We start from the raw sequence: 19,671 nt of genomic DNA, 5'->3' as shown, positions 1-19,671 counted from the left end.
TAAAACCTCAAAGATTGTATTGTAAAGCTAATTAATCCCGACAACCAAATAAAGATAATATTGGAGAGCACCTCATCCATCCTATAGTCCAGTGAACTAGTAACAGACAAAACATTACTGTGACCTAATATGACAAATATAAATTAAACACACTGATAGAATATTTTGCTTTCTGCATGTTACAGTTCAGAGTATCTTGGAAGTCTTCCTCACATTCTAAAGGTGGAATGGAATAATTCCATTGCGATTCAATTAAACGGCTGGTTTGTAAAATTAAGCAATATCCAGATCATTTAAAATAAAATTTAAAAACTCTTCAGCCCACTCTGGTTAGAATTCTCTTCTGAACTCGCCTTATTTGGACATGAAGGTGGGGAACAGATTAAAGTCCAGTCCCTGGCTCTTCTGCAAACTGGGTCAAGCTTATCTACAGAAGCCAAACAGTTAATAAATTATTCAATCTAGTTGAATTTGCGGTTGCCGTAGCTATCGAAACCATCTGAAACCATTTTGCAACCAAAAAGTCGTTCTAAATTAGTTCCAACGAGTCTATTTGCAGTCTATTAAAATTGAGGTATTAAGCTCATTTTTGTTCATGCTTATTAAAAAGTTGAACTAAAGAAAAAAACTCTACTTGCTCTCTTCCAAAAGTTTCTTAAATCAATGCTTACAGTAAGATGTGGAGAGCTTTGCTTCTCTAAACATATCTAGGACTGTCAGATTCACACACAAAAAAATCAGACAATTGCTGCTTATTTTTTTTTTAAATTGGACTGATTTTTCTAAGTACTTTTCAATCTTGGCAACTTAATAAGAGTTTGTTCTCAGTTGACTGACAGATGTCCAGTCCCAGGTCCTGGTTAGTCACTGTCACTATAGGTTTTCATTCCAACTCATCCCTAAATAACTTACATCAGTTACTGGCTTACTGGTACCAAGGTAACTACAGCAGCTTGAGCTTTTCAAGTGCTGCTGATTTAAAGAGAAAACCTGGAGACAGACCATCCACCAGGTCCAGGACTGGATAGCCTTGACTTGTCTAGCTAAACAAGACTAAATAATAAAAATAGAACCGTGCATTAGTCGACTGTAATACTTTGTCATTTCATAACCATATCAGGGTGCAATTCACTGAATACCTGCTTTACAAGAGACAAGCTTTGCAAAATCGCTTTCCTGAAGTCATCTACAGCAGTGCTGCCCATCCCTGGCTCAGAGGAAATGCTTTCTTTTGCCTTCTGCTCCAGCTGAGGTTTCAGTTTCATTTCAGCTCTTCAGATGACGAATTTGATTTGCGACACCAAGTTTCAGAACTCTACTGATTCAGATGTGCTGCTCCAAGTGTAACTAACTGAACCCTGCAGAGGGGACGAAGAGACTCACGAGATTGGCTAAATGTCTAATCTGATACACTCTCATTCCTACCTGTCTGTTCACCATAAACTGATCACCGACTAATTGCAGATGAAAAATGAAGAGAAAGCCAGCTGAAGAGACAGGGCTTTAAGTTCTGGATGCTGGAAATCATATGCTGAAGCAGGTTACTTTTGAACCTTGGGGATGAGGGTAGAAAAAAAGTAAGGGGATCAATTAAAAAACGTAATTAGCTCACAAATCCACACTGGCGATTCAGAGCTCCGTTGGGATGGAAAACAGCAGAATCTGTGATACGAATGGACCAGGAGGACCCTACTAGTCAGTAAACCGTTTGCTTGTGGTGTGAAAGCACCTTCAAAAACCTTTACTTTAGCCAGAATCCTGTCTTGACCTTCTCAATGCTTTTGTGTAGTGGTGTTGCTTGAATAACACAAAAAATAAGTTGTTGGGTTTTTTTTTAAAGAAAAGACTTTACAGTACAACAGCATATTTTCGGCATATACAAGACATGGCAAATTAGGAGCAATTATAAATAAAATTGAGAGCAAATCTCAAAATTAAACAAAAAAGGAAAAAGAAAAATTATAAATACAATTAATGTTATTCTCCAAATGTTGCCTTTTTAAAACCTATGAAGTACAGAGATATACTGGTTAGTCAGGCTAATCCATATTAATTGGAGATACAATTGGTCACCATTTTCCTACTTGAGAGGAATTTTGCTTCACAGCTTGGCTCATGGGTACAGCAAAAAGGCTCTTTAAAACAGTCTGAACAACTAAACAACAATACACAAACAATTGCATATTAAATGTCCATTGCGCAGTTGTTTTCGAAGTACACTCACCTTACCTTGGGCCAGGAAGAAATCAGAACTTTGACCCTCTAGCTGAATGTCAATGTCACACCTCTGCTGGTAACAGCTTTCCATTGGATAGTTGCAAGATGACACGGGGAAATTATTTAAGTGACACGTCTGGAATTTGGGTTTGCTGGGTCAATGTTTTGATCACATTATGAGCCCTGTGTAATCCAGTCATCCACATGTTAAACACATGGAAGTATAAAACGTACTTCACCGAACTAACAATCAGTCAGAGCATTTCAGCAGAGCAATCCAGAAATTAAAATGATTTTTATACCAAGGTTTTTAAAAGGGGTAAAAAATAGAATATGCAATTTCAATTGGCTTTTAAAGCAGGGACAGAAATGTTAAAATAACCATTTTGCTTCCAGTGTCTGGAGTACACTCACTTGCGCAGACTATGGTCTTACACTCATTTATAGATTGCGTTCAGTCTAGCTACTAAAGCAGAAAGGTGTTCATGCAACCCCTAACTGCAGCGCACAGAGCCAGATTATATCAAAGGATTTAGGCTGAAGCTTTAGTGAGGCAAAATACATTTAACTTATGAAATACTTTTGACTGCAATTGACACAAATATTGCTCTTTTTAGGCAAACGCATTGTGTAAAATTCTCAATGCACAGATCCTGAAAACATCATGTGGGATAATCTGCTTTCCTATATCCCCAATATTGTAACTATTCAAAGCTCCATAATGCTAAATGTGATGGAACCCATTCACTTATTCATTTATAAAGGTCTTACCTGCCAAGTGGATGACGTACTGTGTCACATTTTGAAACCCACTGCAAAATTTACTGCCATCACTCAAAATGGTTCAAGATCACTAAATACCACAGTGCAGGACTTTTAGCACTCATAATCACCAATTTCCACTGTATTTGCCTTTTGTACCCTGGGTTAAAGACTCGGTGGCAATTTCAGTGTCTCTCTGGCCTGAACCTGGGAAAACTGCAGCCTCCAGAAACCAGTGCTGGCAGGTCAGCTGATTTTTGGATCCCGCATCTGGAAAAGAAACCAAGGTATCATCCCTGTGCCCAAAACCTTGTGCTCCCCTGAGTACTGCCCAGTTTTGGTCCAGGTCACCATCTGGACCTTTAAAAATGTTCCCTCTCGAGGATCTGTGAAGCCGGGAGGATTTAAGAAGCTGCTGTCACTCAGCTGGAAAGGAGAGAAACCCCACTCCCACAAACCTAGTGATGCCACTGGGCCCTACTGACTGGTTGCAGAGGATCCTAATTCGGTTATGTCCTTCCTACACTCTTTCATTAGGCAGATGCCGTAAATTGAAATATTTGCTTGACCTGGCCTTTTTAAAAATTGATTTGAGGCTCTTAAACAGCAGAACAGGTCCAAATGTAATTAAACCTGTACAAATACGAAAGGCTGCGTTTGTTAACTTTCCTGACCGTTACATAAGAAAATTAACAATGTTTCAGATTAGAGGCTTCTGGAACTAGACAATCAGGATCTATGCTCAACTAGGAATACTCTGATAAGGAGTGTTGATACTGTGCATCAGTCGTTGATCATTTAAAGTCTATTATATACGAGCAAGAATGTGATCAAGAGAAAAGGACAGGATGATTAGTTCCATCTGCTTTCGTGCCAACAAACCTAAAACAATAGAACTGAGTGTACAGACAGACACTGTGCCAGTAACGTACACTGACTAGTTTTCTGCTATTGTGGCACACCCTTGATTCAAATGTACCAATTCCAGGGTTATACGACTCTAAGGTGGGGGAGAACATTTTAACGGATGACAATTTCTCAGTCCACAAAAAACACACATTTCTTTCCATGTTTATTTGAAACTGCTGTGGAATATTGCACAGAACCTTTCATTTAAAAAAATGAAACTTAAAAAAATGTGTACCTAAATATGAAGAGATGTGATGTTTTAAACAAAATGGAAAAAAAAATCATTGAAGAATCACTCAATGCATCTAGAATTATCCCTTTCCGTTATGTTATGTAAATTATTATGATATGCAATTTAAGTGGCATCGTCTGTCCATATTTTCTCACAATTAATAGGAGCAGCAGTGACACTGCGTTTTCACAACCTGGAAGAGCCTTTAAGATGTGCTTGTACATAGGTCTTTCAAAATATTATATAACTATTTTTCTGAAGCTTTTATCTTGTACAGAAGTTACTCTAGTACATATCCTACCAGACACAATACACATGAAAAACAGCAAACTGCTTTAAGGGAACAAAAAACACTCACAGCTCACACTACATTACAGTACAAAGGGTCTTTTTTAACATTTAGGGTGGCCCCAAAATGGCTGAAATAACAATTAAACGTTGCAACCACTACCACTGGTAGTTTGTCACATTAAACACGAAAGAAAACCTGTATGGTAAGTTCTATATATAGTGCTGTACAGGGGAAAGAGCACAGGAATGAATTCCTTTGTCTTCAACCTGCTCATGACTTATTAAAGAGCTGATTCGCCCTCGTAAACAGACGCAGAATTTAAACCCTGGGCCTTTTCAGACGCAAGGTAAATGAGTTCTAAACAGAAAGGGGGAATACTTAAGTGTGGGGGGAAAAGAAAAAAGGAAAACCCTGGAAAAAAACCTTTCCTCAAATTATTCATATTCAATTGGTCCAATCATCTTTCCTGTCACATAAAACTGTAGGTCTCTGGGTCGCCCTGTAATGCACTGAAGTCAGGGACACAGCAGTAAAAGAAAAGCCACCTTCCTGTGCGACTAAAAGCAAATCTGCGGTTCTCTCCAAAAAGAGCACATCGCACAACCCAACATGTTTCGCTCACTTATTTAATAGTTTAGCGCTCGAATGCATTTGAGCTGTGGCATTACAAAACACGTGACCGTTTCACCCGCAGTTTTCTATAGGAAACGTCTGCTGGATTGCTTCCACCAACACATTATTAGGCCTTGCTAAAACCCATGAGCCAATCTGCTGCTGTTTCACATCACTGCAGCACTTAAAGTCACAAAAGTACCCCCCTCCCTCGTTTCAAACGCACATCCCCTCCAGTCCTGGGCTCTTCCTTCTCCTCCTTTGCTTTTTTGCAACCAGACCCTCTGGATTGGGTCTTGAACGCCCACTGTTTTTTCTCCTCATTCTTGCGCTATGCTTCTCAGTACGTACTTCACTGTGTAGGCAAAGGCTGCAAATCCGACTATAACGAACAAGTTTGCCAAGGCTCCTCCCAGAAGTCCATGGTTGCGATTGGCCTGCTGGAGGCCGGGCGGGTTTGCGCCAGCCAGCGCCACGTGGCCGTTCAGGAGCGGGAGGCCGTTGTGGGCGTTGTGAGCCTCCCCGTCAGGCACCACATCGGGCAAAGGCAGCACCTGGGGTCTGTTGCTCAACTCCTCCTGCACCTTCTGCTTCTGCTTGATTTCCTACAGCGAGACAGAGGAACAGGAACATGACATGACCACGGCCCTGCAACTGCTTGAGGACACTTTCCATTTGAACAGCTGTGGAGGACTCCTTTAGTTTCTTTCATTTTATAATAGGTGCCTGTTAACTGATCTGACTCTCTGCAACAAACCTTGGAGGAGATAAATACAATGTGTGTGTGTGTGTCCACTGTAGGGCGGTCAGACAAAAAAAAACCCTGTTGCAGTCTTGCAGAAGATTATCATATCGCGCAGAAAAACAATGATAAATATTACTCCCCTTATTACTTTATCAAAGAAGCAATGTAATTTTTTACAACTTTTACTGACCATGAGTTAAAACTGCAGCACACATTTTATTACTGCAATAAGTGCACTGACAAACTGCGGTAAAACTGCCAGGAATAAAATCTACAACTGTCTACAATCAAATCTACAATCTTAGGACTGTCAAGTCACATCACTTGGCAATAATTTCAGTCTGATCAAGTCAAATTTGTGATATGAGTAAAGACGATGATTCATAAAAGATACCCAAATCTGAAGTTTAGTGGAATTAACCAAATGTTTTAAACAGATTCAACAAAGAAAAGAGTGTTTCTTGGCATTCCTAACTACATTATTTTGTAATACTAAGCTGGATACGCTGCTTTGATTTATCTCTGGGCCTGCCCTAGCAAACAGAGCCCTCGTTTCTGATTGAGGAGAATGAACTGCAGTAGCAGTGACTTTATTACCCCTGTGGGATGCCCAGAATAACAAAACACTGATGCTGTAACCACAGAAAACAACACACATTGTGGTTCACCAGACAGATGTAAACCCTGTAGCACATTGATAAATGAAAGCCATGTGAGACAACACCTCAAGTGGTATGCAAGCTTTAACCTTAACTTCAGGTTAGCCATCTGGATACAACTTACACCTGGACTCTCTAAGGAGGCAAAACTACTGTGGTGCTAAAGTAGTGCAGCTTTCAGAGTGGAGAGGAGAGCTGCCCAGTAACACTTCCAGAAGAATCTGATAAGCAACAAAACCTGTTCAGAGTTTAATCGAATTCACTCTGAACATTGTCATGTTCACCTCAGATGGACCCGAGAAAAAAACACAGGGTACAAACAACTTTCTACCTACCAAAGGAGATTTTTAAAGAGTCACATGAAGTTTGTACTTACATCTACAACGTCTGGAAACAGCTCACAGAAAACTTTATCCTTTAGGTTGAACGTCAAGCTCTGAGCAGCAAGTTGTCTTTTCTTGAAAGGAAAATATATTACCGACTTAATTTTGCAATATGTTTTCCGAACTTCAACCAAAAAAGGTGCGATACTATTTGCATACTTGCACTTATTAACATACAGTGCTCAGCATCAGTGCAAACTCTATGAAAGCTTGATGCAAAATTCTTTTCACGGCTTGAATGGCCTTTATGTGTAATGAAACGTTTCACAAAATGATACTTCCTTTTAAAAATTCAATTAAAAGTAAAACCAACCGTCATTCACTTGCTAAGTAACAGACTACAAATATCCAACAAGCGCACTGGTGTGCATGCAATCAGAGAATAAAGAACACGGTATTTTTTAAAGAGAATATGAAGACACTCACAGTGAAGTCTGAGGTTTCAATACTACCCAGCGTGGGGCCTTTTTCTACCATGAAGCTCAAGAGACCAGTCAGGATGGTCGAAACTGACCAAGCTGGGTTCCACGTATCAGGGTGGAAGTCGGTAATTGACAGACACAACCTGTAAAGGAAAACCCATGAAAGTACAAAGACTTTAACGTTTTGCTCCCTGTATAATACTAGAGGGGAGATTAAACCCAACACGTTCTGTGCATGCTCTGGGTTCAATTCCAGACCTGGGGTGCTGTCTGTGTGGAGTTTGTATGTTCTCCCCGTATCTGTGTGGGTGCTCTGGTTTCCTTTCCCAGTCCAAAGACATGCTGGCAGGTTAACTGGCCCTGACGTGAGTGTATCTGTCTGTGCGCGTGCCCTCTGTTGGACTGGCATCAGGTCCAGGATATGTCCTGCCTTGCACTGTTCCTTGCTGGGATAGGCCCAGTCTTGTGGCCTGGCAGAGCTATCTACTGTCTAAGACACAATGTGGTGCTCAGCTCAGGAGCGACAGGGATTAAATCCTGTTAGGGGCTGGGAAAGCCAGGCTTGTGCGACTATTTGGTGCAAGTTAAAAAACGCAATGTACAAGGCAAACCAATAAGCTGTCTTTTAGCCTGGAATATATCAGAATGGCCCGCATGTTTTTCCTTTATAAAAACAGCGACAGTAGTTTCTCATTGTTTAGTTTCTTCCGAGTGGAACAACTTGTGAGAAAGCCAGTTATTCCTGCTAAGGGTCATAGTAATCGAGAACTGGATTTGAGCCTCTTATCAAAATGTATTCATACAAATCGTTATCACACAAAATTCTTTCCCTGCATATTGAAGAGGGCTTGAAATATCACTGTTCATTCTCTTTGGAGGAGAGCAGAAAATTCTGTTCTTACCTTGTGTTGCATTTAAATCTGCCGTTAGGGGTTATCATATAGATGCTAGGAGGTTTGAAAGGAAATTCGCGAGGGAAGATCAGTTTACCGTGATAATAGCCACCTAAGAAAGACAAGGAATAAAAATATCAGCACATACAGTATAAACAGGAAGGTCAACTCTACATACATAAGATAAGATAAAAACAAGCCTCACCAAATCCCTCTACTATTTAATTCCACCTTTTTTAATACAATAATGCACAAAACACTTAAAACACTTTTAAGAATAAATTCACTTTGGAGCTTACAAAGTGTCTTTCTTGAGCATTACCATTCATACCAGTAAACCCCAGCTGCCATCCTATTCATCCTATTCAATGCAGGACCTGCTGCTACCCAAGCGTGCAAAACGTCTGAAGATATAAAGAAATATATCTTTATAACACAGCAGCAAGACTGGCCATCTTGAGGACTTGGCGGCTGTTGGCCTGTGGATCCAAGAACCTCACCCAGTCCTGACTTTGAGGATCTCGGGGAGACAGTTTCAAATGGCTGGTCTTTGTGTTGCAGGTCCCTGTAATACAAGTCCCAGATGTTATCTATCCTAAAACTGAGCTATGCTCAACTTCATCTTGTGTCATCTGGTCACGGTTTCACTATTTCAGCCTAAATACACCTATAAGCTGTCAACACCTTTGAGGACACTGAATTTTGACTTACATTTCCATGACTAAAGAGTTGCATTTTCTATTTACGACACCTAAATAGCAGGAATTAATGGCTGATCATCTTGGAACCCTTTTTACTAAACCAATATCCATTTTGCAATGTTATAGCCAAAAGAACAAAAGGTGGAGCTAGCTGCAACACAAGGACAAAATATGCAATGAACACTTGGAGTGACTCACCTGAGGGAATGGCAGTCTAAAGATCCCCCTGAAATTGTATCGACTATTACCTATAGGATATTACTCTTTTTTTACATAAAAATAACTTCTTTACAAAAGATCACCCCAGAAAGGAAATATCTACTGATAAAACATAAAATACACTTTAAACCGCAACCTCATACACACATTAATGAAACTACTCCAGACTACACCTGCTTAAACGCAATAGTCTAAAAGCTGTCTTTAAATTCCACTGTAATGTCCTAATGTCACTTCATGTCATTAAGAATATTGTGTACATATTGCTGCACAGGAATCAGTTCAGAGAAAAGCTACCAGACACAGTCCAGGGCTTAGGGGACTGTCCTACACTGACAGGCTGGAGAAACTGAACCTATTTAGTCTCAGGGAAAACTACAACATGACTGAACACAAGAATTCAAAATCCTGGAAGGCACTGAAAGCTCACCTGGTGGATTATTACATAATGAAGAGTGAAACTCAACTTAGAGGACAGGTGGGAACTAACTGGAAGTGCTTTTAAAACCAAGAACATCTTTATCCAAAGAGTGTGGAACAAGCTACCCAGCCGTTTTGTTGAGGCCAGTACACTTTCAATTAATGGATAAATAATTAAGATAAGATCAGATCCTTGGAACAATTAGCTACTAAATACTAAATGAGCAAAACATGCCAAATGATCTTCTCTTGTTTATAACCATTTTGATGCAATAATGGACTTATGAGCAAGTCACTCACTAATAAATTAATCCTTTCACCCTAAGTTTACAACAGATTCCCTGCTGTACAATACCAATTAACTCCGATTATTGTGGTTCACCAAGTAACAAAAAGTAACAAAACACTGGCAGCTTAGATCGCCTCTGCCCCTTACTGCACATCCACAACACAAAACACACAGTCAGGAAGATATACGTAAGAACATAATGGTTACAATAGAGAGGAGGCCATCAAGACCTAATTACAAAATTACTCATAATATTTCCGCCCTTATTACAGACACCCTGAAAATGCAAAGACTTTAAAAACTCAGAGACATAGCTTCTCTTTGGCATTCTTTTCATTTTTTTTCTGAACTTTTCACATAGGACATTTTCCAGATAATAACCAGAACGTGGAACAATGTCAAGCACAGTCATCTTTAGCTTTGCCTCTCAGTAACAGCGCTTTAATCAACTGGTGTGATATACAATATCTTTTTAACTCGAGCATTCGACACTGATCGGAGCATTCCTGTTAACAGCCTGTGCTTTACTCTGAGCACTGCAATTTGTTTTTCACATACCGAAAGCACTGCAACCTACTGAGGGCTTTGCACACAGGGGATGTGGCTCTGGGAAGCATGTGTACCCTCTGCCACATTCCCGTCCCACCCTCATGGAGGCCTCCAGAAACGTTTGGCACAAACCATCTCTCTCGAGAAGACCTGCTGACCAAGTCTGCAAGTTCATAATATCTTACGGAGTTCTTTCAACAGGTTTAAACAGAGCAAAATAACTTTTCAGTGGGGCAATAATTCAAGTGCATAAGTGCCTGGGACTTTTTTTTTTAATTCAATTTCGAGCACGGGGACAAACAGCTCATGTGGTAGAGTAACTGGACAGATTAGTCTTTCAGCGCAGACGTTGCCAATTTACAAAAAAGCCGTCAAAAGCACACGGCTGAAAACTTCTGGGCACAGGATGGGGGGGTATGAGAATTACTTCCTCAAATGCTCGTCTTATGCAAACATTTTCATTCGGCCTTCAGGCACCATTGCATGTTACATCTGAGACTTTTAACACTTGAGTCACATTCTCTGTACAAAACACAGCATTAATCTTTAGACTTATTTCACATGCACGTCTGCACAACTTAAGGAAAGAATTATCTGTGTATTTAAAATGAATCATTCTCTTCATCATAAAATGGGGAGAACCTTATACAAGACTCTTAAACCTAAAAAAAGAAACCTCAGTGCTCCAATTCTATTCAAAACAGGAGACACACAAAGCCCTGTTTTCAGCTCTGCAATTTTAGACAGAAACACAGAAAAAGCCACAGGGAGAGTGAATACTGCCAGATATTATTGCCAGATCCCTACAAAAGTGTTCACAGTGATGTAACGATTTCCTGTCATCTGTGTTTGCCAACAAGATAAGTTGACCTTTGGCATAGTAAATGTAATACGCACAGATACAGTACGACAACACTCAGCACCCGCCTTGTTGCAGCACTCTTTGAAATTTCAAGAAGTTCACTGACTTGATTAACATTGCCTAAGGTCCTGTGATTGCTAACTTCCTAAAACATCCCTCCTTTATAAACAGTCACAACAGCTGTGATACCTGTCATCTGAATCAATTTTACGCAGTAATCCATTCAACATACATTAAACTATTTATATGTGGTATCCTTACAAAATGTACATTCGTAAATCTAATGTAAATGAAAGCTGCTGGCATTCTTGCTATATGTATGTATTTTAACTGGGCACACCAGCATACTCACTGGGTACAATCCAGTGCAGATCTTCAAAGAAAAGCCCATGATCTTGTAAAGAAATACTATAATGTTAAGCGTATTATCTTTCTTTATTTTTTCTACTTATCTGTATTTACCTTATGCTTTTTATCTGCATTTAGAAGTACTGTTTTAGATTGTTTAAGCCAAATCTACTCCACAAAACTGACTTGCAATTCTCTTCAGTACAAAAGCATATTACACAGAACATTCACAGACCAAAACTTAACTAATCACATGTGCTTAAATCTAAGCTAGCAATGGACTTGAGATGTGAAACTATTCTGATACAGTTTGAGTGAGGAGCTGTGTCAGGCTGCCTTGGCTGAAAAGGAGTAATTCCACACTGAGAAGCAGAAAAGAAACACTTTTGTTCAGAGGCAAAGCTCTTCCTACGTCTGCAACTTAATAAACGGCATTATCAAAGCAAGTAACTCTGTAAAAACAAAACAAAACAAAACAAAACAAAACAAAACAAAACTACTCTTCCATGCATCCATTTTCTAACAGCTTTACCCAGTAAAGGGTCATGGGGTAGCTGGAGCCTATCACAGCAAGCAACACGTGTAAGGCAGGGTACACCCTGGATGGGACACCAGTCTGTCTCAGGGCAGACACAGTCACAAACACGCACACATTGTCCCAGAAGCCAACTGAACTACCAGTATGTGTGTGGACTGTGGGAGGAAACTGTAGCAGCCGGAGGAAACCCATAGAACATGGGAAGAACATACAGACGCCACACAGATAGTATCCCAGATGCAGAACTGTACCCAGAGCTCCAGTGCTGTGAGGCAGCAGCGCAAACCACTGTGCCAACCCCCTTCTGGTTTCTTGTTCAATGCAATCAAGTCGTAACAAAACCTGCAGCCTTCTGAAAACTGCATCCCTGATGTCTTCTACTTTACAATTGTGAATTATTTCAAGAAAAGGAGAGTGGTTCAAACAGTGAAGGCTTCTGGCTGGCCAGAAAGATTGTACTGCTGCAGGCGAGACCCGCATGGCTTCTCCTAACACCCTAAACTCTGCAGCTATGTGTGGGATTGCAAACTAAAGACGAACACTGCAAGACCGCATGTTTCACTCTAGTTCAAGGGATGTTGCACAGAGCCAGACAAAGTGCTAGGAAGGGGGTATGGAACCAAACACTTAGGAACCAAGTAATAAGTTATGTATTTGAATTGATACAGCATTTTAGACTTCAGAGGATCCCAATGTGCTTTACATATCAAGGGGGAACCCCTTTATTCACTCCTAAAGTTCTGTACCTATTTGGGTGAAACTACGTGACCATTGTGTCCAGCAGCCACCCTAAACAGCTGATCAGGTGTGGAAAGTTACTGAGCTAAAGTACAAATTTACAGATGCCAGATGACACAAGAGCAAAGTAGAATTGATCGAGGACACCAAGCTTTTGACCCATACTCTTACAAACAATGTCATAGGATGTTTAATGACCCAGTTTCAGGTCCTCTGTTTAATGTCCTATCTGAAGAACAGCATCTCCAACAACAAGTGTCCCCAGTCACCCTACTGGGTGACTGGACTGAAGATGTTGTTGGTCCACAGACACCACTTAAAGCAGACAACTAGTTTGCCTCAGAGGCTGACCATTTCTGTAGTGACCACATCCAGCCATGCTTAACTTCCCACATCTGGGAGGATCAGGCTAAAAAGAAGTAACTGTGCTCAGAGTTGAATGAAGTAAAAGAAACAACTTTTAAAAAGGCATGTTAGTTGCATAAATTAACTCACCTTCATAAGGGGTTTTCTCAGGTCCTCGTACAACATAATGCCTGAAATACAACAAAAAGAAAAATGTTTCTTCAACAAGATAATGAAAGTTACAAATAGCTGTAAGGTGGATCTGTGCAATGTTTTAACCTGTTATTTGAAACTTTCCCATTTTAATGGAAAAACCTTCACAACGGATTTTTTAAAACACCAAAGAAAACTTTCACAAATATGCATCTTCTCAATCCTTTTTGATTAGTTCTACAGTTGCCCTTCATTTAAACAAGACCTCTCCATTTTACTTCCAACCTCAAATTCTGCTGCTTGCTTCGCTACAATATGTATAGCAAAAACAGACTGAGCAACAATACACTTGTAAGCCAAGGAGCTGCACAATCAGTATTCAGTATGACCTATTACCTGCCAATTAACCATTGAAAGAAATTACTTTGGTTTTAATTTCACTTGAATTAACTTCACAGTTACTATTCAAGTCAAATCAAATTCATTATTGGTGGTTTAACTCAAGTTATAAACTTTTTTCCATTTTTAAGTACTACAGACTTAACTTTTCTATTCCTTTCTGGGGACTTTATTCGGGCATTTAATAGTAGTTGGTCTACTTTTGCAGCACCTTCATGGTCATCACATCTATGATCCTTAGAGCTTTTCCCAGGATCTCAGGTTACACAATCTTGATGATGTCAATTTAATCTCGTTACCGCAATCTTTTTGTAATAACACAATAGGAAGATGAGTTGTATATAAAATTGGTTGACTTGGGACTGACTTGGAAGTACTGACCACTCGGAACTCACCATTCAAGAATGTTAGATGGAAGAGGTTCTGCACAAATGTAAGGCACAGGATCTTTCTTAATTCGAAGATAGTCTTGTTTTAATCGCTGTGTCGCTGTAGTTGGTGCCCTGTTGGTGCCCCTATTACTGTTGCTACTCATCTGCAATTGTAACAAAAGATTATGCCATTAATTCCAACTGTATGATTGCCATTATCCTGATGCTCAAATAAAAACATTGCTTGTGGTTAATAACGGAGCAATATAATGCAGATCACATTTCAAAATCCAAAAAGGTTTCCAAGGAACACCTGATTCTTCTTTGACTTGGTCAAAACCCTTTAGGAAAAGGAAAAATCAAAATCTACATTACAGAGGAAAACAGGCTTTGTATAGCAACTTCTACATGTCCTAAATAATGAAATTATACACAAAATGTTTTGTACATTTTTAAACATACTTGGACAGTATATGTACCGAATCACGCAATGTTCCTTTTAAAAAAAGTAAACATTCATCTACAGGAAGGTCTCTGCAGTCACTGCAGATGAAACAATAAGATTAATTTGCTCTTCATTCACAAAATCAAACTGTTAATGTGTAACACCTAATTCGGTGATCATTAAAACATTTTTTAACAGGAGCTCCTTAATACCAGTGATAACAAGTGGGTTGTGGGTTCAAGTGTCTGCCGCAGAGACTGCTTTGAATGAGGTACTCCAGTCCACCCAGTTGTATAAGTGGGGTCCAGCACTGCAGGGGTATAACCCTGCGATAACCCAGGATCCCATCCTGGAAGGGATTAACCTGCCCTCAGTCTGCCTGCTGCTACAGCAAATGGGGTGGGCTCTTGCCCGATGAACCACTATGCTCTGGTATGGACCTTACTGCTTGAATTGTTTTTTATTTTTCATTTTCAAAAAGGAACTACAATGAGAACAACATTCTCCCAGTGCTGTTAATTTTACCCCTTCATGTTCTTACTCAAAGGATGCCCACACTCACACCTAGTATGAGGTTATATTTCCATGCAGACTGATTAAAGGGACAGAACCCCAGTTTCTCACATTCTGCTTTCAGTTTTGTGATCTTCTGATGCCAAGAGTTTCCTAAAGGAGGCAGGAACAAGCCCAGCCATGTCAAGACTATGTATTCAGGGCATATTTCACTTGAGCACAAACCAATAACTGAATTCACAGAATACAATCACCACATCTTTTCAGATTTCACAGAAACATTAAAAGGTTTAATACCTAAAGACACCAAAATCTACTTACAACTACGTTTAATTTAAGTGCCTAATTTTGCACACCTGTGCACTGATTTACCAACTAAGACCTTTAGACAGATTAATAAATAGTAAAAACCCATACACTGCAAATAAATCACAATGTACACCGAACACTGACTTTAAAGTGCCTCATGAGTCTGATGGTTATTGAGATCATGGAGGGCAACAGTACCTTCTACGCCACCCTGAAAGCACACGGAATTAAATTTTCCTAATGAACTGAAACGGTTTAATGGTGGCTATATCCTGAATCATTTCAAAAGAACCACATTGAAAGACCTTGTAAGAAAACTTCCAATACCCCTTGCAATAACCTATTTGGGCTGCCAAAATTTGTAGCAGTTAATTGAAAATGAAAAAAATGAATACAACAAACAATGCCATTTTCTTGGACGTTAACATAATCCAACGAGGTCCTATACGCTCCATTCTGAAACATTTCAATAGCTTGACAATTACGAGTCGCAACCATCATCTCTTCATCGTGGAAGGATGTAAACTTCACTGCACGTGAATGCAGCACACTTCAAGAGAAGAGAGAAGATGTGCCTTTCAGCTGCTGTCATACACTTGGTCTCGCACACAGCCTTCACTGGAAGAAAACCAGATGGTCATGCACACTCCGGCAGCTGGGTCTGACACTTCTGCCTTCTAGCCTATTCTGAATCATGCTCATCCACCCATTTTCTGACAGCCTCAACTGAAGCACCCAGAGAAAACCCCACACATACACAGGGACAACAAAGCATACTAGGAACTGAACTCAGGGTACCAGTGCTATGAGGCAGTAATACTAGCAACAGTGCTACCGTGCCACCCTGAATCACGCTCATACTTTACAAAATCAAATACTTAAAACCTGAATATGATCTATAGATCAAATAGATTGAATTCATTACAAGTCAGAATAGGAACAGCAAGATCATAATCTTTGAATCTGACCCTCTGCTCTAACCTATAGAACATAAGAGAATCAAAACAGACCACACTGACTCATTCTGTACTATTTTACATTCAAATAGGACACTGGGGACTAAAACACCATAAAGGTTCTTAAGGCTGAAATTCTGTCTGCTACATCCTGCAGTACAAAGTGGAACAATGGGGAAGCCTGGTACACAATGGGTTCTGACTTTGTTACCTTGTATGCTTTTGCAGCATATCAGATATAATTTATCACGTAGATTGCAATTAAGAACAGTAATAGTTCCTGTTATACACACGCTCCTTTTTGCAGTAATGCACTTCATCGTGATTCAAATTTCCACAATGCATATGTAAAAATGTTTTTAAAGTTTTTACACGTAGAGGACAGCAGAAAACATCAAAACAATTCTTGAAATTCAGGGGAGCTGGAGCCTATCCTGGCAAGCAAGGTAAGGAACATCAAAACAGCTTTGCTAAATTTGATTGAAATTAATCATTAGCCTTCACCTGACTTCAGTACAGTAAGTCTGGCAAAAATGCAAGTTCTTGTTTTCATTTAGTTTATAAATGTAACAGACAAGTGCGTATAATCAGATTTTGTTTGTATGATAAAGTATCAGTGTTAATCTTTGTTTTAAAGAAATGTCTGCCTTATGAGAGAGAAAAAAACAGTTCCAACATAAAATTCAGAGCCCATATTACACACACCCGAACAAAACCAGAGATTCAATACAAGGGGCTTGCAGAATACTATATTCAAACTATTATAGTCACATCTCAATTTTGTTGGTGTGAAAAGACAAAAAATTGTTTAATATCTAATTACTGCAGGGGACTATCATAATAATGAACAAATGCACCTTCCACAACCATGTTGGATCCTATTACATTGACTATTTGCAAAACTGTGCTTCACAACTGGCTCAGACAAGGAAAGGCAGTAACAGGTTTAACTACTCTTATGAACATGCAGAGACTACAAATACTCTACTAGTGAAAAGTATTTACCCAAGATACTAGCAGTACGTAGTACCTATAGTGTCTTATTATTACAAATTTATTCTGCTGATATTATGAAGACAGCTTACCATAAATGCAATGGAAAGTATTAATAATGCAGGACTGCATAGTGTAAAGTGGTATTAACAAACTAGTGAAGGCGCTAATATCACATAAAACACTGATCAACGTGATAATATATGGAATTATGAAGTGATAATATGACATGTTGGTAAAATTCAACTTATATCCACTCTCTTTCCTGCACAGGAAATGAGGTGTAAGGTGCATTAGGCACTCAAAATCTGGGGGAATAACCAAATTTGTCAAACCAATTCACTTTTTTTTACATACTGCAATACTCTTTCAGTCTGAAGTTTTACTAGAAACAATTCACAATTAATAACGACTGATTTAACTTTTACCATTGGCCTTTACCAGTCATGGCCTCCTAATAATCCCCATCTCTACACTGGCTTCATCACTCTGCTCTCCTCTCCTCTCCACTGAGAGCAGGTGTGTGGCGAGTGTACTGCCATCGCATCATCCAGGTGGGGCTGCACACTGGTGGTGGTGGGATTCCCCATTACCTGTAAAGCGCTTTGAGTGGAGTGTCCAGAAAAGCGCTATATAAGTGTAAGCAATTATTATTATCATCTGTTGTGTGGACTTGCATCGTACTCATGTCTTGACAATGTTGACATCTTCCTAAAAGGGACCTTGTTAAGGTTTGTGCAAAATACACCTTACTCAACCAAAATGTGCAATATGAGCTCTGTACCAAGAAAAAACCCAGTTGAATTTTCTTCAGCATAATCTAGATAAACATTTCAAACAGCATGCCTTGGGCTACAATGTGGAGGATATTTATTATAGCACAATCCCTTACAGGAACTTACACAAAGTAGAGGAACTGTAATTTTCTTTACTCGAACATTTAGTTGTACCAGTGGGTGAAATAGATACAATATGACATGCCTTTACACACGATGTTTTATTTTAATTATACCAAAAACAAACAAGCTCATGCAGGTGTAAAATAAATCGTCCCATTACACTGTCTTTTCTGCCCCCATTGTAGAAGAGAAATAGTCACCAATGACCACAATTTCTGACGACCAGTATCCTCAGCCTAAAGTTAGTATTTGACCTGTGAAAACTTGCATAATTATCAAGAAAGGCGGGGCTAATGAAAGAACGCGTTAATATGATTACTTCTTCCAACATACTAATTAATATTCAAAGTCAACATCAAATAAGATAATTTACTTTGGAAATCTCGCTGTACGTCAGTGTACAGTCATTATTTACATTCTCAACTGCACAAACGGCAACTCGGTGCTTTTCGGAAACCTAGCGAAAAAAAACCAAACAAAAACTAATGCTTGACAAAAGAAGCAGAAGGAATGGTTTTATTACATATCCTCAATCGCCTGTTTCCTAACACGAGTGTCTACTGACCTCGGCAAGTGCGTAAAACCCCGCTTGTACTTAAATTAAGGAAATACGCACGAAAACATCACAAGGCCTCGAAAACTGAATATATTTTGTGTCACACGAGAAGTACGTTTCCGATTTAACAAGACAACTGTACAAGAGACGTAGGTCATTTCGGTCTTCTGTTGACACGGAAAACTATGAACTACAGTCAGGCCTGGACTTTAAAATCGCAGTAGGCCACCGACAACAACTCCCCCATTTGATCAGAAACACAGCCACATCGCAAACACAGGGAACCAGGAATAAACGCCCATACCTCTTTAGAAAGCCCGAGTGAAAAGACTGGTTTGGCAGTTTTACAACGCGCTGGTGTACCCTCTGTAATGTGGGAGTCGTATACGTACGCTAGTTAATTTCACAACAGTAGGATAGCACATCAAAGCCTGTCTATCCCCCTTTACAGTTTCAATATGGCTGCCCTGGAGCTGGGAGGAGTTTGCGGCCTTAACCATTTCCCGTTTACGATTCGGGTGGCGGTGGGCTGGAACTCCTTCACTTCATTTTCACCAACTTCGGGGTTGGTTTCACAGACCAAGATCAGCGATACTAACAGCCTTATTTATATGAAATAGCATTAGGTAGTTCAAGATCAATTCTAATCTGGGTCTGCGAAACCACCTGTTAGTCCGCGTTTCTGTGAACGGCTTTATTATTTACCCGCTTTTTCTGCATTTCGCAGACATTTTTGGGGCGTTTCTGGGTGATGTGGCTTAAGTATATAGCCGCAACGAGAAAGTTTTTTTAGAAAATAAACACGTTTGACTGTTATGATATCGGCTTTTACACGTCATGACGGCTCAGGACACGAAGCAAGATAGCGAGGGAGTCCTTCTCTCAGACTGGGATGTGATAAATGCTTGTTTTACTATAAAGTAACTTACTATGATAGCGATG

General features: G+C 39.7%; 1 protein-coding gene across 1 annotated transcript; it reads right to left on the bottom strand.

Moving 5' to 3' along the window:
* Window positions 1-1,819: 1,819 nt before the first annotated feature.
* Window positions 1,820-19,205, bottom strand: ube2j2 (ubiquitin-conjugating enzyme E2, J2 (UBC6 homolog, yeast)). The gene is made up of 7 exons (XM_088616857.1): window positions 19,034-19,205; window positions 14,083-14,222; window positions 13,286-13,326; window positions 8,136-8,238; window positions 7,238-7,376; window positions 6,805-6,885; window positions 1,820-5,629 (listed from the first exon to the last, which is right to left on the bottom strand). Exons 2-7 carry the CDS (start codon window positions 14,220-14,222, stop codon window positions 5,345-5,347), a joined length of 789 nt encoding a protein of 262 aa, XP_088472983.1. The 5' UTR covers window positions 19,034-19,205; the 3' UTR covers window positions 1,820-5,344.
* Between the last annotated feature and the right edge of the window lie 466 nt (window positions 19,206-19,671).

The sequence above is a fragment of the Lepisosteus platostomus genome, chromosome 23, assembly GCF_059453375.1.
Source record: "Lepisosteus platostomus isolate fLepPlt1 chromosome 23, fLepPlt1.hap1, whole genome shotgun sequence".
NCBI lineage: Eukaryota > Metazoa > Chordata > Actinopteri > Semionotiformes > Lepisosteidae > Lepisosteus > Lepisosteus platostomus.
This window is presented reverse-complemented; position numbering and strand designations above follow the sequence as displayed.